The sequence below is a fragment of the Mesoplodon densirostris genome, chromosome 3 (genome assembly GCF_025265405.1).
Source record: "Mesoplodon densirostris isolate mMesDen1 chromosome 3, mMesDen1 primary haplotype, whole genome shotgun sequence".
Lineage (NCBI taxonomy): Eukaryota > Metazoa > Chordata > Mammalia > Artiodactyla > Ziphiidae > Mesoplodon > Mesoplodon densirostris.
Genome location: NC_082663.1, coordinates 97,443,700 through 97,464,547, shown reverse-complemented (window position 1 = coordinate 97,464,547; position 20,848 = coordinate 97,443,700). Strand labels below are relative to the sequence as shown.

The window sequence follows — 20,848 nt, the reverse complement described above, 5'->3', positions numbered from 1 at the left end:
AAGACAAGGAGAAGGCTGCTTCCTGCCGAGATAACCACAGAGGGCTCCCACTGCACTTTCCGTGTGGTCATCTCTGTGGGCTGGGGTGTGGCTTTGAGGATAAATTGTCTCCAGTTAGGGTTTTCCCCCTATTTGTTTTTTTCTCTCTTTAATAGGGATTACAGCAGGCCCTCTGTGGTTAGCAGGGTGATGCTTGGCCCGTGACTCGTCCGTTCATTCATACTGCCTTGCAGGACTGTGAGGCTGGCATTTTGTTGCAATACGATTTTCAAACAAGAAAGATTGGGTTGTTAGATTCCATCCACCCAAGTTGTTATGAGGATTTCAAGGGAATTACAGGCTTGTCTTACTACAAAGCAGAATCAAGAGTCTATTTTTAGGACATCCCACTCCAGGGCTTTTCTTGGTGTTTTGCCAGCTTTCTTAGCTCTCAGACCCAACACGAACCCCGCTCTGGCTCCACGATGGAGGAAATGTCCATCGGCCTTTTTGCCTTTGCATATTTCTCTAAAGGACACACAGGGGCTTTGTTGTCTTTGTGGTCACCAGGTCCGCTTTACACAGATGCCTATTAATCACTTCACTATGGCGACAGACACATCCATCATATCACAGCAGCTCTGAAACAGGCGGTCCAATGAACGGGTGAGAGGAAAAGTGTGCACTTAACCATTTCAAGGTACTGGCTGTCTAAGGCCTCACGTACTTAGCAAGGTAACTGGGATGGGGATGGGTAGGGCTCTTCCTTGGGAGTTACTTTAATAGGTGCAATAGATTTCATGTATTTTTCTTTGTCTGTTTGGCTTCATTTTTTCATAGGACAGATAACATCTCCCAGGTATGTCTGTATGATGCAGGGGATAAGTACAGTTGAAGACAGAGTCTTAATTTTAATAACAGTAATAATAAATTCAAGTAGACTGGCTGTGCTTTTGATGCAAAGGTACTGACTCTTTCAAGCCTGTATTTTTTTCAATAATGGATTCAATGTGAAACAGAGTAAGCTGAACCCCTCTCTGACTCGATGGTCAGCTTTCTCAAGCAAGAAGACCGTTGAAAATGACAGGTAAATTAACCAATAACTTTCCTTCCAAAACTCACATGTCTTCTAAATATCTTTTTCAGACTTTCATGGCTTTTCACAGCCTGCTTCCAAATGGTGTTCAGCACTCACTCCTATTTTTCCCCTGCAAGTACTCATTCATTCATGCATTCATTTACTATTTATTTAACAGCTCTTTACTGAGCACCTTTATGCCTGGGGATTCAGCGGGAAATCTCCTTCGTGGAGCTGTCTGGAGCAGTTTAGGTGTAAAAAACAGAGAGCAGGTCTCATTAGAGTGATGATTTTAGGATAGAGAGGTGCAGAGCTCTGGGGACACTTATAGAAGGAAGAGCTAACCTGGCTTGAGGGAGTTGGAGAAGGCTTCCTCATGTAAGCTGAGACCTAAAGGAGAAGGTCAGTGGGATGGGAGGTAAGCAGGGATATTCGGGGCAGAGGGAGCAGCCTGTGTGAAAGCCCAGAAGCAAGTGCGAATGCAGCGGAGAGGCTGGTGCCTACAGCTAAGAGACTAGAAGGAAGTTGGACCACTGGCCATTACTGAACACAGCCTTCACTTTCCTCCCCTCCATGCCTTGGTTCTTGTTGCTGTCTCCACTTGAGCTGACATCCTATGCACCCTAAAGACTTAGGTCAAATGTCACCTCCTTCATAAAGCCTTTGCCCATCCATATTAGGTAGAAGCAATGCATCTCCTGATGCTTCCGCACTTTGGATGTAGTTGATGTGTGCGCACCTACCTTCTCCCCAACTGGATCTCAGGGTTTGTGCCTCCTTCACCTTTGTCTCCCCAAAACCCAGCACAGTACTTTCATCTGTGCTTAGTAAATGTTTGCTGCAAGATGCTTGCAACCACAACCTTATTAGTCCAGGAGAGTGACAGTCAAGGTACCAAGGACATCACCATCAAGCCCTGAGTTAGGAGAGCATCTTTCCTGAGATATGTTGTCCCAGAGCCTGGCGCTGGGTTCCCTGTGCAGACTACAGACAACAGCAGAGTACCCGCGAGCTACCAAAAACCATTATTTAAATAAAGAATTTGACGTGTGGAATTTCAGAGTGCATTGCCGTAGTCATCGTAGGAAAAATCACAACTGTGTTGGGTTTCCTCTTATTTTGCAGTTTATAATTGTTCTTATTTTGAATTACAATATTGTAGGGCCTGGAGGGCGGGGTTGTTCGTAATCTTTTCATTGCTTCAGCCTCTAAAGAGCTTCAAACTGCCCCTCTGAGACCTTCCTCTAGCAGCATCTGAAAACTCTCTCACCTCAGAAAAAAAAAAAAAAAAAAGTGGAGATTCTATTCTTTCTCAGTTCTGCCAATTTAAGGCATGATTTCAGAGAAATCTCTAAGCCATTGTGTGTCTTGCTTCCTGCAATAGGAAGGTGGAAAGAATAACCATTTAGCACCTCATGACTGGTGAGAAATAGCTGGCGGTTAATTAATCAATGCAAAGGGTTTTTCAGATACTGTTTTCATTACTAATGCCCCATTTTCCATTGGTGACAGCAGAAGGCCCAGAGGTTGGTGGAGGAAGGCATTTCAACAGCCCAGGGTGAAGCCAACTTCCCCCCCTCTACAGTGGGGGAACCTGGGGAGGGAGTATACCACTCTACAAAGGCCCTCCACTTCCCCAGGGTTTCACTGCAGCACCTGAAGCAATGATGTTTCTCCAGCTCCAGCCCCGTGTGCCCTTTGTAAAGATGCATTTGTTTTGAATTAGCCAATTCTACTGGAGCACTCAGGTTGTTACAAATAACCCATTTACCCTCACTCTCTCTTGCGGAGTTATCCCAGAACAAATGTCTTTTCCTTTTTAAAAAACAGTTTATCCTATTATTATTTTAAATACATACTGAGCACCTTTATAGATTCTTTTGCCTAATGGATGTTAGTATGATTATATTCTGTTGCATGGTTAGAGATATGTTTCTGTGATTTCAGAAGCAAGGTTATACATAGTCACTCCAAAGATGACCCACCAAATTTACAAGTCCATTTTAAAAATGTCTCTCCAGTGTACTGCAAACCCATTTCTTTAATAATCACTTATTAAGTGTCCGACCTAAGAGCCCTGGGGATGGTTAGGATTATAAATGCATATAAAATATGGTCCCTGCCCTCAAGGAGCTGACTGCAGGATTATTATTCCTCCACTAGGAGTCTATAATCACTGTGTGTTGCTCAACATTTCCCACTGTTGTTGTTTTACTTATTTCAAAACTCAGGACCTATAGGCAGTCCTGAAACAGAGGTACATGTTCCCTGATGTTGCCTCATCGACCTTTGGCAACCCTTTGGCAACATTTGGACAGCCGAAGGTTTGGAGGTTTGGTCTATCCCTCCCCTGGGAGACCTATAGCAAATGGATTCTAATGGCGAAGCTATGACTGTTACTCTTAAGCCCTCGGTGAACTACTAACCCACCATTTCTCTTTTGTGGCTTCCTCTGACCTTTAGATTTGTCCAGCAAACTACAGCACTTAAGCTCTTTCTTAATCATTATTTAAACTGATTCTTGTAACTACACAGTAAGGCATTAAGTGTGTTAACCCCACGTTACAGATGGGAAAACCTGAGGCCCAGAGACGTTAAGTCATTTGCCCAAAGGTCACCCAGCAGTAAATGGGGCTTAAAACTCCAGGCCTTTGGAGAGCTCTAGTGTTGCACTACCCCCAGCCTCACTGACAAGTCTGGTGTGTTCAATCCTGCCCAGTGACCATTGGCAAAAAGTTGATATAATCATTTGCCCTTTTTCATGCTATAAGTAGAAAGCTTTAAGTTTGGAAGGCATTTTCCAAAAATAACTTTTAATGTCTTATCTTCTTGACTTTACTTTCAACTTAATCTCTGATCTGTTTCTAACTTTGGACATGAGCTTTCTGAATGTGCACAGGTGGATGAGGGAAGCCACCTGCTTCACGGTGGATATCTCAAAGCTGAAGAAATGCAGAAAGGTTTTTTGTTTGTTTGGTTGGTTGGTTTTTTTTAACATCTTTATTGGACTATAATTGCTTTACAATGGTGTGTTATTTTCTGCTTTATAACAAAGTGAATCAGCTATACGCAAGAGGAATGTATATGCAGAAAGGTTTTTAAGGACACTATTTACATAACAAAATGAGCCAGAGAAAGCCATCTGAGACACTATTTTTCTCAAAGGTCAGACCCTGCTTGATTTGTTAACAACCAGAAACCTGAACTCAAATATCATCCACTAAAAGAGTTTTTCCCAGTGAAAGAGTGAGTGGGGTCCATGAGTCTAAGACAGTTAAGAACCTTCAGACATGAAAGAAAATTATTTGGGAGCTAAAAGTAAAGAAGCAATGGATAAACTTTAAAATTTTGGAGTTTTCCCAATTAAACAATAAATGAAGCAAATGGATTGCTCTAGCCTCGTGCTTTCTATGGTTCTCTTAAGTTGAGATAGTAATTTAAATTGTAAAATCCCAAAGTCAATTGTAGATAACTACCTACCCCAAGTACCAATCTACTGGGGAGGCTCAGCCCCCATAAATACAGTTGGCTGGAAGGGACCCACGAAATACCCACTGCTATGAAAAACTTTAGTACCCCGCATCGGTGACATCACCAAGTCAATTAGCAAAAGTAAACCCCCTTTATTCACAGGTGTACGGTTTTTGTGCCATCATATGTAGGTGGTTAAAAATGATGTTCAGTAGAAACCCACTCAAAACCAAAACTGAAAGAAAATCAGTTGCTATTTTAGCATTACAACAAGGAAATGCAAATTTAAGGAAGAAATTCTCATTAGCACAGTTCCTTGTTGACTAGGTATTAAAACATATTTGGATACAAGACACCCCGCTGTTTGGGGAGCTCCACAACATATAAGGTGTGAGTTACAGCTGAATTTCCTGCTCGTTTTTGCTTCTCAGTTTCTACCCCTTTAAAGTTCATGAAGATAAATCTTGAAATATTTGACAAGTGGCACACATGGGAATTGTTCATTGTCTTACTACCTTTTCCCTGGGGTGAATTACCTCCCCTGCCATTCACTACCAAGGGCATTTGTTTAATCACAGAATCTTTATTTCTCAAGAGATATTTGCTGCTTCTATTTATCCCCCCACCTGAAGTCACAATCCTTTGTCACAGGACAATCAGTTCCACAGCAACCAACTGTGATGTCACAATTGGGGGGAGGAGGCGAGTTCACAAAGAAAAGAGAAAGAGAACGTTTTCTTCTTCAGGCTAAGGTTTCTGGGATTTAAAACCACTGCTTCACCAATCAAAATATTTTAGCAGAAAAACTCCGTGACAAAGCTGCATTTCTTCGGGGTCTCAGCTGTGACACACAAAGCATTTCAGCAGAAGTGTAAGGGCTGTGTGTTGTGGGTCTGGGAAGGGACAGAGATTTTTATTTCATTTCATTCTAATTCTATGCCACTGATATCTGCCAGTAAAACACATTAAACATATTCCATAAAGAGTTGGTTTAGTCGATGAAAAATGTGTCTCCTGAGACCAGAGAAGGTACATTTTCTGTCTTACTATCATTTCCATAATAGGAACAATGTTTACATTTCCTCAGCCCATGCAGAGCCTCTAATGTATTCATGTTCTTTCACTCTCCAAAGGCAGGAATTGAGGTATTTGAGATTTTATTTTTTTAGCTACTGCATCAAGCACTTAAGGTTTGACAATTGTGATGTGTATTCTCACTTGGTACTAAAAAATAAAAGCTTCAGTGTTTGCATTTGATTAGAGTCTCTCAGCTTGGTGGCTAATTAAGCAGGAACAGGGAAAGCCACTTTCTTCAGAAACATAGCATCTTGGTTTATGTAGTGTAAGATTATTGACAGGTAGAGCCACATAATTTTTATTAAACTGAAGAGATTAGCTTTGCTGAAGAATTTCACCGTGACAGAAAACTCTAGCTGTTAATAATGATACCTGACACTTCTCAAACTCACTACAGGAGCCCAAATGGTCTCTTTTTCTAAATATTCTTTCAGCTCAAGTAAGGGAAGAGCCTCATTCAAACATTTAGCATATTTATCTGAAATTGAGTGTGCAAGAGTTTTTTTTTTTCCCCTTGTAGAGGTGATGCAAAATCAGCATAAACATTTGTAACCTGTGCGCTTTAGCTATTCTCTTACACTATAAATGATACACCCTGTCTTTCCCCCAGTTGGTTGAAATGCTAACCAGCTTTTCTCCAGATAGAGGCCATGTTGCCCACAGGAAGTCATCAGCAAAGTCCCTGGAAGCCTGGAGTGGTGTGCAATTTGTTCATTTAACATGCATAAAATTGTTGCCTATTGCCCGAGACTCAAAATATCTCGCGGTTTTAGGACCGGGAAGATTGAAAAGAGATGAGAGGGAAAGAAGGATACATTTTGGAAAAGAAAAACTTCCATATTCCACGGAGTGAAGCAAAGTAGAAAGAGCCTGTACTTGAAAAGAGGGGGAAACACTTTCAGAACACAAAGAGGGCAACAATTGAAGTCTATTTACATACTTGGGGTGGGGCGGGGAGGATTAATTAGTTAACGTTTGGCAAACCGTGTCTTGAAAACGAGCTCTGCGGAGGTGCTATTGTCACTCCTTACTGTTATTAATTAACTGGGTGCATGCCCAACAAAAATCAGCCACACGGTCTGCTTTCATTTCTTAACACCATATGCGATGTATTTTGCAGGAGTGATTCGGGAGAGTTATCTCAAAGGCCACGACCAGCTCGTCCCTGTCACCCTCCTGGCCATTGCGGTCATTCTGGCTTTTGTCATGGGAGCCGTCTTCTCGGGCATCATTGTCTACTGCGTCTGCGATCACCGTCGCAAAGACATGTCCTCCGTGCACCGCAAGGAGAAGGAGCTCGCCCACTCGCGCCGCGGCTCCATGAGCAGCGTCACCAAGCTCAGCGGCCTCTTTGGGGACACCCAGTCCAAAGACCCCAAGCCGGAGGCCATCCTCACGCCACTCATGCACAACGGCAAGCTCGCCACTCCCAGCAACACCGCTAAGATGCTCATCAAGGCTGACCAGCACCACCTGGACCTGGCCGCCCTGCCTACCCCCGAGTCCACCCCGACGCTGCAGCAGAAGCGCAAGCCCAACCGCGGCAGCCGCGAGTGGGAAAGGAACCAGAACCTCATCAACGCCTGCACCAAGGACATGCCCCCCATGGGCTCCCCCGTGATCCCCACCGACCTGCCCCTGCGGGCCTCCCCCAGCCACATCCCCAGCGTGGTCGTGCTGCCCATCACGCAGCAGGGCTACCAGCACGAGTACGTGGACCAGCCCAAAATGAGCGAGGTGGCCCAGTTGGCGCTGGAGGACCAGGCGGCCACCCTGGAATATAAGACCATCAAGGAACATCTCAGCAGCAAGAGTCCCAACCATGGGGTGAACCTGGTGGAGAACCTGGACAGCCTGCCCCCCAAAGTCCCCCAGCGGGAGGCCTCCCTGGGTCCTCCCGGAGCCTCCCTGTCTCAGAACGGCCTGAGCAAGCGGCTGGAGATGCACCACTCCTCGTCCTACGGGCTTGATTATAAGAGGAGCTACCCCACGAACTCGCTCACGAGAAGCCACCAGACCGCCACGCTCAAAAGAAACAATACTAACTCCTCCAATTCCTCCCACCTCTCCAGAAACCAGAGCTTTGGCCGGGGAGACAACCCACCCCCCGCCCCGCAGAGGGTGGACTCCATCCAGGTGCACAGCTCGCAGCCCTCGGGCCAGGCCGTGACTGTTTCGAGGCAGCCCAGCCTCAACGCTTACAACTCACTGACCCGGGCGGGGCTGAAGCGCACGCCCTCGCTAAAGCCGGACGTGCCCCCCAAACCTTCCTTTGCCCCCCTTTCCACCTCCATGAAGCCCAACGATGCGTGTACATAATCCCTGGGGGAGGGGTCAGGTGTCGAACCAGCAGGAAAGGCTAGGCGCCCGCTCAGCTCGGCAAGGTTCTCGGCTGCTGAGTACCCACCCGACCAAGATGGCCGCGGCGGCGCCCAGGACACTGGGTCCTCCCCTGAGACGCGGGGGGGTGGAGGGGGGCTCTCGAAAATTGAGCCAAGCTGTTCGGTGAAGGTTCGCGACGCGGGACTCACCTCCATTCTCTTCCTTCACTCTTCCCCCACACCCCGCAACAGGTCGGACTCACGAAAGACTTCAATCAGCATCACAAACATGAGCCAAAAGCACATACCCAACCCCCCCGGCGTGTGCGCCTGCGCGCAAGCCTGCGCGCATGCGCACATCACACACGTGCACACACGCGCGTGAACAGCAATTGCAACATTGTGTCCATGACTGCACCGAGCGCTGCCCAACTGGGCTAGCGTTCCAACCTGCAAAACAGATACATTTTTAAAAATCATGAAAATTAAAAAGAAAAAAAGAATTCATTGATAATTCTAACTCAGACGTTAACAAGGGCAGAAGTTTACTATGCGCAGATACTGTGAAATGCCCACCAGTGTTACAGCTTTCTGTTATAGCAGATGAATGCCATGTTGGGCAACTATGTCATAAATTTCTGCTCCTCTCTTTTAATGAAATAACCTGACCGTTAACGCAAGTAACTCTTTATTTATTTTTCACACTTTTTTTCCTTAAGGAAAGGACTCTCCACATACCATCTTCTGAACAGCTCTTCAGAAAGTCCCTTGATAGGTAAACTATTTAACGCGAAATCCATTAACTGGAATAATTGAGTTTATTTTTACAATAAATTCACTGAGTAAGTAAGTTGCAGCTGGAATTCTGAGCTTTGTGTTTGGACTGATATCTAGCTAAAGAAAAACTTAAGAGGGGAATATTTATTTAAATCTACCAGTTTAATTTGCTGGTCAGGTCCCTGGCTTATAACATGCAAAAGAGTAATTAGTTTAAAAGTCCTTCCAGATCCTGACTTCTAAAGCAACCAGGAGAGGAACTTTTAGAATGGAACATCGCGTCCCATTGCTGCCAACATGGCTTTGTCAGTGGTTCCTACTTTCTGTGAAGGCACCAGCTTGTGATACGCCATCTCATTTCACTTTGCATGTGAGACAGAAAACAAAATCCACCAACCGTGTGAACTAATTAATATGCTGGCTGCTACCTTGCATCAATTAATGGTTTGATCACACAGGTTTTTCGTGGGGTTACATCTGTGAATAGCCTGTTTTCCACATGTAAATTTGTGCCTTACACCCTGAGTTGTGTACACTTGCAAACTGTTATTATGATCAACTTTTCCCCCTTTTGAAATAAATGCAGATATTTATTTAACCCTCCCTCCCCCCACCCCCAGTCCAGCCCTCTGGAAGATTAGCGTCCAGCAGATGGAAGAAAATGCAGTGGTGATGGTTACAATCCTGCAGCCTGGGAAAGCTGGGCGACACCACACCCTCCGATTCACACATTCTTCTGGTCGTGCCAACTCCAACCACCCTTTGGCCATGCTGCCAAGCGTGGACCCCAGTGTTGTGGGTGGCAAATCTCCTTTCTTCCTCCAGAGCTCCCTGCTTCCCTTGTATTCTCAGATCATTTCAAAATGATGATATCCTCATTAGCCAGCAGAAAAGGGACTAACGTCCCAGTCCTCATTCCTGCTGTGTCCACTGCCTGGAGAACACAGCAGTGAGGTTGGGCAGGCACCTGGGTGGAGTCTCCAAGCCATGTGCGCAGCACACAGGTGCAATGCTCACAAAGAAATGACATGGAAATAGATGCAGGCAGGCTGGTCCCTGCTGTGATTAATGAGTAACTCCAAGTACAAGGCCAACCACAATGGATGCTACAAAAACGTTGACTGGGGCAAAAGGTTTTTAATTTTTTTTAATTTCTTTATCCTTTTGCGGTTATTGTTTGTAGGGGGAGGGGGTTGGGCGTGTGTTTTTCCCCTTGGTTTTCATTAGCTCAAGCACACACAAGGGACTTTTGTTTACTCTAATCACGAACAAAAGAATTGTCAACATACTGTAAACTGTGAGCATTGTTGGTTGTTATCAGTTTTTTAAAACAGCTAAACAGTATATTTAGTGGTCTCTTTGTCTCTTTTTCATTTCCAGTTTGATCTTCTGGGTTTAGTTTTGTCTTAAAAAAAAAAAACTTTCTAAAAAAGACAGTTGGGTATAATTTTGAATCGGCTGTGAAAAGTGGTGCCTCCATAAACAGAGTGAGACCTGGGTGTGTCCCAAGGGCACGTGCACAGCCTTTTATTTGAAACACCCCTTGCAGTTTTGCTGTTGTTCGGGATAGGTTTTTGTTATTTTTGTGTTATGTTTTTGTTTTCTTTGTTTTGTTAGTGGAATCAATGTTCACACCCCGTGAACTCTGTACCCTGAAACCATGAAACTTTGCTACGAACAGACATATTGTCTTCTTCCTTCTATTTTCTTTAGAAATGTGGAACTTAGGAAGGTGATGGGTATATATCACCCTGCTACCTTCTTCCCCAAGCTTCACTCCCAGGAGTATTGAGGTGCAACACCTGCTCTCTCGTCCCCATGTGCGGGCATCAATGCCTCAGCTGTGTTACAGAGTCCTGTGTCAAACTTCCACCCCAGTCCCTGTATCCCACAACCCATCACTTGCGGTGTTAACCCTAAAATGCCCGCAGATATTGAGCTGGTCTTCTGCATTTAAGTATTTTCCCTTTTTCTTTTGCTCCCCACAGCGTGTGGGGAGAGGGTCCATAAACCTGAGTGTGCCTTTGCTTTCCACCCTTGCTAGACACTGGTAGATGCAACCAACTCAGATTTATATTTGTTGTAAAGTTGTAAAAATATTGTGATGTCACCAATTTTCCTTCCATCTCCACACCCCCTAACATCTGATTCACGACTTAATGTATGTTGTAAAAAAGAAAAAAAAGAAGGGAAAAAAAGACAAAAAGGCAAGGAAAAGGCTCTTTATTACTTAAAAGTAATAAAGCAAGACTGTTCTACATTCTCTTTTGTGTCCTGAATGCTTTTATTTATCTCATAATTTCCCCCTTTTTGGCTAGGATGCTCATCTTTCCTCCATCTCTATTTGGCTTCGAAAGCATAAATCACAACGTAGTTAGACCCATTTGTCTGCAATACCCACACCCTGCTCCCAAAATTATTGATGTGTTCTCTCTGCCTGCACCCAGCCTGGAGCAGGATCGGAGCAGAAGCCACTGGTAATTAAAAGGCAGAGCATGCGTTGACTCCCTCAATTCATTTTATGCATTTTCTTTTTATGGACTTGTTCATCATCAAACATTTATGGTAGGCTTGATAGTTTAAGAGATCAAGGCTAGGATTTTAGTATGTAAGGTCCACTAAAAATAGAACGTGAGCTTCCCTGGTGGCGCAGTGGTTGAGAGTCCGCCTGCCGATGCAGGGGACACGGGTTCGTGCCCTGGTCTGGGAGGATCCCACATGCCGCGGAGCGGCTGGGCCCGTGAGCCATGGCCGCTGAGCCTGCGCGTCCAGAGCCTGTGCCCCGCAATGGGAGAGGCCACAGCAGTGAGAGGCCCGCGTACCGAAAAAAAAAAAAAAAAAAAAAAAGATCCTTGCACAGATGTGACTTCAGCCTTTTTACATATTAATAAGGTGGAGGGTGCAGGATTTTACTCCTTGTTCGCATCTATCTCTTGTAAGCCAGAAGACACGGTCGGAGGTATAGTGCTATGCAGCAGTTGATTTTTATTTTGCAGGGTAGCCTTTTGAAATGCCTAGATCAGGGCTTTTTCCCCCGCTCTGGAATATTTTTAAAACAGTTATTTAAATAAGTCTTCAGCTGTAGTATTTTACTTTTGACCTTCTGAAATAATTTTTTACAAGTGTTTTGGGTCAGTTTGAGTGTGGGAAGCTGCGGGTGGACCTCAATTTACACTTACAATCGTCTAGTCACCTTCTGATAATTCATTTCCAATTGTGTTACTTGAATCCCACCCATAGCGCGAGGCTCTGTCGGGCACAAAGTTGACTAGAATATAGTTGCTGCCTCCTCATTTATAAGGAGAGGTGGACACGGCCTCTGTAATTGCCATTGGGAGACAGGAACAAAGTGCTGAGGAAAAGGCCAGAGGTTTGGGGCTCGAGGCTACATACGAGCTGGTCCTTACAGAATCAGTTCTTTGGACGGCTAGGCCAGGCAGAAGGGAAAACTTGTACAAAGGTGCCGAAGGTGCTGTGACTGGGACACAGAAGGTTTAGTGGACCTTGAGCAGGGTCTGTGAGAGAGCCTGACAGGGGCAGGGCCGGGAAGGGGGTCGGGGTCAGATCAGGAGAGGCCTGTGGACCATTAGCTAGGATTTTAGCTGATGGGCAGTGGTGTGCATTTGGAGTCTATAAAGCCACAAGCACATGTGTTTGTGCTTTAGAAAGCTACCTGGCAGTAATGTGGAAATGGTCCAGGAAGAGGCTGCTGGCTGCCGGGCAATGTACCAAGTGGCATGCCAAATTGGTAGGAGCAATGCATGAAAACCCCACATCCAGTTTCGGATTCTTTAGGAGACAGAACTGAATCAGCTCTGTGACCATTCCTTCTTTTGCCGGTCAGAAGAGCTTCCTTCTCCTTACGTGACCGACAGGTTTGCCCTGCCTGGTTATACCCAAATGTCAAATGGAGAGAATGGCCAACAGCTTGTCTGACCCTTTCATTTTAAAAAATGAGAAAGCTGTGGTCCATTGAGTGAAAGGATCTGCCACGATCCCAAAGCTGGCAGCAGAACACTCTTCCAAGGACGAATTTATTGTCTTTTATGCCCTCTTCAGTCACATCATTAGAGTAATGCTAGCTAAAAAGACCTGACACTCGCTCCTCCCAAACTCATCTCCAAATCACTCTGCCATCCTTCGTCACAGGAAGGCCTGCAGACACGCCTCACTCTTCTCCAGCTGGGCATCCCAAATTCCTTCATCTGGGCCGAGGCAAGCGGGTCGGTTGGAGCTCAGATCACGCTGTAGACAATCCCTGCAGTGCAACCTGATACTTGGGATGGTGGCTTTTGCTGAAGTCAGCTTTGTTCTTGTCTGGTGAAGAGGTGACAGAGGCTGAACAGGTGCAGCCTGTATTTTAGCTGGCGCCCCAGGGATGTCCCTGCTCAGGCTTGAGAAGTGCCTCAGATAACCTAGTTTTTTTTTTTTTTTTTTTGTCGTACGCAGGCCTCTCACTGTTGTGGCCTCTCCCGTTGCAGAGCACAGGCTCCGGACGCACAGCCTCAGCGGCCATGGTTCACGGGCCCAGCCGCTCTGCGGCATGTGGGATCCTCCCGGACCGGGGCACGAACCCGTGTCCCCTGCATCGGCAGGCGGACTCTCAACCACTGCGCCACCAGGGAAGCCCATAACCTAGATTTTTAATTGTTGTCTTTGCTTGCTTGCTTGTTACAGGGTTGGTGGCTTCTGCCAGATGTTTTCAGACTGTTGGCTCTCAGGAGTGGCTGTCCCAGTACAGCCAATAGGCTAGGTGTTTCACGGGGCCAGAGCTGATGTCTTAGACCTGCCTGCTTTCCTTAAGTGCCATGTCAAGCAAACACAAACTGGTCTCGTTGTTCAGTCTCCTAAGTTGGCAGAAGCCAAACAAGATGCCCAGAACCATAGTGCCTAGGTGTTTGACTGCCTGAACAAAAGCTCTTTCCAAAAAAGTCATTCAGCAAGTGAAATAAAAGTGTCAGAAAGGCACCTACAATTTCAGACGTGGGATATTTTGCTCGTGGGAAAGGGGTAAGGGGAATTTCAAAGACCCTTCAGTAACAAAATAACACAATTAAGAGCGTAATCCTTGTCTTGGCTGAGCACTGCGACAGCTGGGTGCTTGGACTCAGTAACCCTTAGAAACCCACACCTCACGCCTGTCTTAAACCCACGTGGTGATGTGTCTCTTGTACAGAATTGGGGAGGAAGGGCTCACATTTATTGATCGGGCCTGCCAGACAGATGGGGATCTTCAGTATTCCATTTAGACTATTGTGTATCCTTAGCTCTAACCCCCCGGGGATGCCTGGAGGTGGGGGGCAGTTGACCTCAACAGAGAGTTATATCTGAACTGATGTGCATTAAATGCGACTGGGCAGAAAAATGTGCAGATGTCCCTCTAGCAAATGGAAATGAAATTTGAGCAAATCAAGAGAGGCAGATGAGTGGTGGGGAGTTCCCCATCCCCCTCTGCAAACACATCCCTGCGCACATGTGCAAACAGCTGCTGTCATGAGGCTTTTTCCTCTTGGGGTCTAATACCAAACATGTCACAAGGGGTCAGAACCAGTGTCTGCTGAAGGTGGACCCTTTGGGAGGTCTTTCACCCCTCTTCCTGGTAAAACATGCGTTCCACCTCAGCACTTTCTGGTCATATGTGAACTGTCATAAATTATAGTCTCAGGAGTGACAGTCAAGATCTTTACAGAGGGGCCTGGACACGGGTCGCTGGCAGCCCATGGATGCTGACCGAGGTGACTAGCAGTTTTTTATTCTTCCTAATCTTCCTAATCTCTTCAAATAAAAGGAGATTTTCCCTTGAGAATCACTAACATCATCCCCAGAGCAAGTTACTGGTCCCGCTGATGGAGCTGCAATAACGGTCCAAATAAGGGGATGCTAATGAAGGGGAAAGTAAGTAACCATGAAATTGGAGGCATTTTTCTCATTGATGATTTTCATTTTTCAAAGAAACAGATGAAGGTGACATTGGATACAACAGCAATGCCAGAAAACCAACATGAAAGAAACTCCAGCAGGATTCCCAGGGGTCTCCTAGGATGAGGAAGATGATGAAAATTCCATCCGTGAGCTGAACGGTCTCTGTTATCCTGTTCATCATGACACCTGCCCTGACCATGTTACAGGGTAGTGAGAAAGTGGGTGTTTGAGAGAGAGGGTAAGAAACTTAGTTCTGGGGCTTCCCTGGTGGTGCAGTGGTTGAGAGTCCGCCTGCCCGATGCAGGGGACACAGGTTCGTGCCCCGGTCCAGGAAAATTCCACATGCCGTGGAGCGGCTGGGCCCGTGAGCCATGGCCGCTGAGCCTGCGCGTCCGGAGCCTGTGCTCCACAAGGGGAGAGGCCACAACAGTGAGAGGCCCGCGTACTGCAAAAAAAAAAAAAAAAAAAAAAAGAAACTTAGTTCTCAGGTGTGGACACTGAACATTTTGCAGACCTGGCCCATGGCAGTGTATAAGCACGAATTTCAATAATAGGGCTAACTTTTACTTCATAAAAGATGAAAAGTGGAATGGTACTAACCCAAGAGGAGCAGGGCTTCTGCTTGTTGATGACAATGACAATTTACATGGAGGGCATTTTATAGTTTGCAGACATAATCTTGTCCATTATATTATTAGATCCTCAGAACAGCCTAGTGGGGTGGGCAACAGCACATGTATGATTATCCTCACTTTACAGAAACTGGAGTTTGGAGAGGAGGGATCTATTGGAACAGTGATCGACATAAAAATGGAGTCCCGTTTCCAAAACCTGTGTGTTGACATCATCCCCTCAGCTCTCTCGGGGACACCTCAGGTTACACAGTTATTCTGTTTCACCAAAGGGGGAAAGCCCCCCAAGAGCATTTCCCAGGAGAGACGGCTACCAACAATAAAGTCCCCAAAATAAAGGCCAGGCGCACACATTCTATTTTAAGGGTATTGTGCTCTCATATTTTTCCATCATTAAAGAATACATCTCTTCCTTCCTGCGTCTGCAAAGTCCTGATGCCAGCAATGTTATGAGGAATAGTCAACAAAGCAGGAAAAGAAAGAGCTGAAGCCAAATTCTGTGACCTCCCTTCTTGAGATGCACCCTCCCACTTCAGGGGCAGTGACACAGGCTGCCTCAGGTGGAAGACAAAGATGAAAGGCCTGGCTTTCAGGGCTTCTTCATTTTACCCGAGCCTCACAGAGCACAAGAGAAATTTAAGAAGCTTAAGAGAAGGCAGGCTTAATTGGGAACAGCGTCGAAGAAATGCCCTATACCTAGAAGGGTAAAGAATTTGCCTACCCTTCCCTTCATAGAAGAATGAGGTAAAGTAAGTATGAGAGGAAGAGGTAAGTAAGAAATACCCCTGCTGGGCTTCCCTGGTGGCGCAGTGGTTGAGAGTCCGCCTGCCGATGCAGGGGACACGGGTTCGTGCCCCGGTCCGGGAAGATCCCACATGCCGCGGAGCGGCTGGGCCCGTGAGCCATGGCCGCTGAGCCTGCGCGTCCGGAGCCTGTGCTCCGCAACGGGAGAGGTCACAACAGTGAGAGGCCCACGTACGGCAAAAAAAAAAAAAAAAGAAATACCCCTGCTGACTTCTCATGTTAGTCCCATTGGCCACTTTGGCACCATGGGTACCAACTAAGCAATTCGACATCATCTCTGATGTCAATGGTGGGATGATTCTCCCGATAGGAGACAGAAGGTAGAGATGGCCTCCACCTAGGTAACTATCTTCCTCTGCCACATCACTGCCCATGTTCCATGTTGCCAGTGCTGCAGACTGGCCGTCCTAGAGTTCATATGCTGCTTGGTATGAGGGCACATGGTGCAGAAGAGGTAGGGCCCTCTTGTCTGGAGTGGGTGGCTGGCCTCCCTCCTGCCCTGGGGGCAGCGCGGCCCAGCCAGTCGCCGAGTCGGGCTATTGCATAGCACTCTGAGGAAGCCAGCACCTTCACTTGCCTGCTCAACTGGTAACCTCAGACAGATTTCACTCAGAGGGAGAGGAAAATCACCCTTCTTAACCCCACTGTTTTCCTTCTGCTTGGTTGGAGCATTGCTGCTTGTTTGTTTATTTGTTTGCCAGCTGAAGCCCTGTTCCCAGTCCACAAGCCTTTTCTCAGTACACAAATATGCTTTTTAGTGAAGATGAAGTCTTGGCTGGCACCAACTTTGGTAGCTCTGGTATAAAATATACACATAATTCCAACTGCTGCACGGTGCTATTTACTTATGTACTTGGTAAACTGAACGACCTTTGATGCGATTAACTTTCCCTGATCTATAGGGTCCGAGTCAATAACAGATTAAGTTTGAAAAGGAAGGTTTCTATTCCAAAGTGTGCATTCCAAGACAATACCAAATGCAGTGGTTCTGAAGACCTGCCTCCTCCATTCCTGGGAAAAGGATACATTTGTTTTCTGAAACAAAATTGCCTATTGAAGTCTGATTAGGTGTTGGCTGAGTTGAATTCTTATTGGTATTTAATTTTAAGAACCAAAGATTTATCCCCCTCTGTCTCCAGGGTGAAGAGGCCTGCAATCACATTTCTTGCTTGGGGAGAAAAGATAATGTGTTAGACTGATATGTATGAATAGAAAGAGGTAAATAGTCATATTTCCTTCTGACTTTGTAATTAAAACAGTGTAAGTCAGTAGGGAAGGGCTGTAACTGGAGCTAAAGTAAGTGAGGTGAAAATTACTAGGTGTTGGAGCATCTGCCTCTCACTTTAATTAGGTGACTATAACAGCAAGATCAAAAACTTCTCCTTGTCACTCAATCTGTTGAGCTTTCTAATTGAGAAACCAAAGGGCTTGTTTTGTCCTCAGGAAAGAGTGACCCAAAAAGATCCTCTCTAATTACCTGGCCAGAGCAGCAGACAAGCCTGGGCCCAGGGACAGAACAGCTCTCAGTGGGAGTGGTGCCATGAGGGTGAGGTGCTCCAAGACCAGGCCCACCAAGGCCAGCCTCCTAGAGGCTCTTAGGGACAGTCAGCCCTCATCTGGCAATCTGGAGTTCTCACTTCTCACAAGGCAAAGCAGCTGAGAAGGAAGTGCATCTCATTGTGAGTCTGTGGGTCTAGTCTGAGCTGGCCTCCCCATTTGTGGGGCACTCATTCAAACTCCTGGCATGTCCTTCTCCCCACGTGCAAAAGTAGACAATGATGGCAGCCCCGTCTACTTCACAGAAGCGTGTAAAAGTCACATGAGGTGGGGCTTCCCTGGTGGCGCAGTGGTTGAGAGTCCGCCTGCCAATGCAGCGGACGCGGGTTCGTGCCCCGGTCCGGGAGGATCCCACGTGCCGCGGAGCGGCTGGGCCCGTGAGCCATGGCCGCTGAGCCTGTGCGTCCGGAGCCTGTGCTCCGCAGCGGGAGAGGCCACAACAGTGAGAGGCCCGCGTACCGCAAAAAAAAAAAAAAAAAAAAAAAAAAAAAGTCACATGAGGTGAACGTTTACTGGTGCTTACAGAACCCAAAATCCCACCATATCCTTCTTCTCCAACTTGGCATCCAAAATGAGATCCTAGTCCTTTAAATCATCAAATTAAATAAATGACTTTGAGTCCCCATCCTGCTGATAATGAAAATGTCTCTTTTTTCTCTCTCCCCTAAACACTCCTTATCTGCCAACAAAAGCAGCCAGCCAGACCTCGTTAAACAAAAGCCCTGCTTGGCCCGATAGCGTTCTGGCTCTTTCTCACTGCTGTGGCCATCTCGGCCACATGATGCCTGTTCGGAGGCCTGGAGGCTCCAGACACTACAGTGCTGTGCTCCTGCTCCTTTCTCAGACGGCTGGCTGGGGAGAACAGGTTGTCCTATCACTGAGTCCTGCCTTCCCTGCTGCCAGGACTCTTCCTGTCTCCTTGGCCCCATTGGTGCCTCTGGGCAGGACTCTCTGGCCTGGAGAACCGGCCCCAGAAAGCACTGCAAGGAACACAACTGTAGGTTCACTCACTGCCTTTGCTGTTGAGGCAGTGCTGTGGCACCAGCATGACGCCTGGCGGTCTTGGATTGCCTGTCTGCTTTGCTGACTTGTACTTTATGCCAACACCCTCACGGCCATGTTCCCTGTGCACATCTGCCGTGCTGACCTGTCCGGGTCCAGAGCATTTCCAATCTCAGCTCCAGTTAGCCTGGATGGAAGTACCACTCACTCAGTCCCAAGCCCACCCCTTGGGATGTCTCATCCCAAGAGTCTGTGACATTTCTTTCAAAAGAAAAACTACTTTGTTACCACTGTAAAGCATTAATACCAAACATGTCAGTGAGAGTCATTATCATATATCTCACGGTGCTGAAAAATCTAGTTCAACACCCCTCTCTCCTTTTGGAGAAGATGAAATCATGACATGAGAGGTAGCTCAATAATACGCTGCTCTTTCTTGGCAGGGCTGAGGGCAAGAAGCAGGCGTCCCAATTCCTAATTCACTGCCTGACACCATACGCTAGGAAGTACAGATTTAACTACTGAAAAAAAGTAACAGCAGAACGTGGAGGCTGAAAGATAGAAACTTATTTCACTCTCATGTAACAGCCCCAAAGCACATGATCCAGCATCGGTGGGGCAGCTCTGCAATTTTCAATGTGTGTCTTCCTTCTGAGGATCCAAGAAGCGTTTCTAATTGTGCCATTTCCTCAGTCAACAGGAAGAGCAAAGGAGAGAGTGGTGGAGCATCCCAGCCATTTTTTTTTTTTTTTTTTTTTTTTTTTTTTTTTTTTTTGCGGTACGCAGGCCTCTCACTGTTGCGGCCTCTCCGGTTGCGGAGCACAGGCTCCGGACGCGCAGGCCCAGCGGCCATGGCTCACGGGCCCAGCCGCTCCGCGGCATGTGGGATCTTCCTGGACCGGGGCACGAACCCGCGTCCCCTGCATCGGCAGGCGGACTCCCAACCACTGCGCCACCAGGAAAGCCCTCCCCAGTCATTTTTAAGAGCTAATCCCAGTAGTTGCACGGAACTCTTTAGCACATCCCAGGGACAGGAGTGTAATCACAGGGCTACATCAGGCATCAATGGAAGCTGGGAAACTTCAGTTTCTTGTGCTTTGCTAAAACTCAGGCGTGTGCTGGGACTTTAAAAAAAAAAGAAGGGGGAATGGATACTGCAGGATATCAGCAGCCTGCCACATTCTGTGCACATAAAAACATTTCATTTACAAAAATGAAATGTAATCAACCACCACAATTGCTACATCAACATCTGGTTTAGGTACCCTGCCTCCTCCAAGCCTTCTCTGAGTTCCCAGGCAGAGCTGGGCTTTCCTTCTCTCGTCCCCCAAAGCAGCTTGTGCATAAAGGTTTCTAATTTGTACCACAATCCATTGGAAAGATTTGCTTCTCCATTTGACTATAAACACATCAAGGGCAGGAACTGAATCTTTTTCACCTTTGAAAGTCCACAGTTGACACCAAACCTGATAAACTGTAGGTGCCCAAGAAATTTGCTAAGCTAAGTTATCATCAGACGTAAGATAGTAAGAGTTGAGTTTCCACACACGTCCACACAGAAACAAAATTACTGCTAGCAGTTGTCATAGTAGCACTGATTACACACTCACCAGGTACCAGGTACTGGGTTATGTGTTTTCCCAGCATTAGCTCATTTAATCCTCACAAGAATCCTACCTTTGTCATTTCCATTTGACAGATAAAGTAACTGAAGCACAAAACAATTAAAGAACTTCTATACTCAGTGAGCTGGTGATTTGTGGATCCAGGATGTACATTTGGGTGACACCATAGCCAGTGCCTTTTTTTTTTTTTTTTTTTTTTTTTTTTGCGGTATGCGGACCTCTCACTGTTATGGCCTCTCCCGTTGCGGAGCACAGGCTCCGGACGCGCAGGCTCAGCGGCCATGGCTCACGGGCCCAGCCGCTCCGCGGCATGTGGGATCTTCCCGGACTGGGGCACGAACCCGTGTTCCCTGCATCGGCAGGCGGACTCTCAACCACTGCGCCACCAGGGAAGCCCATAGCCAGTGCTTTTAATCATCTTGTGTCTTATTAGGTGACGTGGGCTTGGGGATGCTTTTTTAACATGACAAAGAGTGCCTATCAGAAACCAAGAGACAGCCAACACCGCAGGAAGCTAAGTGATTAATGATACAAGGGATGGGAGTCAGATTAATCCCTCAGCGACACACTCTTCCAATGGTGCAGACAACACCCTGCAGCCCA

At 46.6% G+C, this 20,848-nt stretch overlaps 1 protein-coding gene and 1 pseudogene across 2 annotated transcripts in view; both read left to right on the top strand.

Moving 5' to 3' along the window:
- The window catches only part of SEMA6A (semaphorin 6A), a 60,064-nt gene extending 52,140 nt beyond the window's left edge, over positions 1-7,924 (top strand). For both annotated transcript variants that reach the window (XM_060091865.1, XM_060091864.1), the window contains one exon: positions 6,726-7,924. In XM_060091865.1, the coding sequence (XP_059947848.1) occupies positions 6,726-7,924 (1,199 nt within the window). The remainder of the gene's footprint in view (positions 1-6,725) is intronic.
- A 97-nt stretch (positions 7,925-8,021) lies between these two features.
- Positions 8,022-11,081, top strand: LOC132486806 (uncharacterized; annotated as a pseudogene).
- Positions 11,082-20,848: the final 9,767 nt, after the last annotated feature.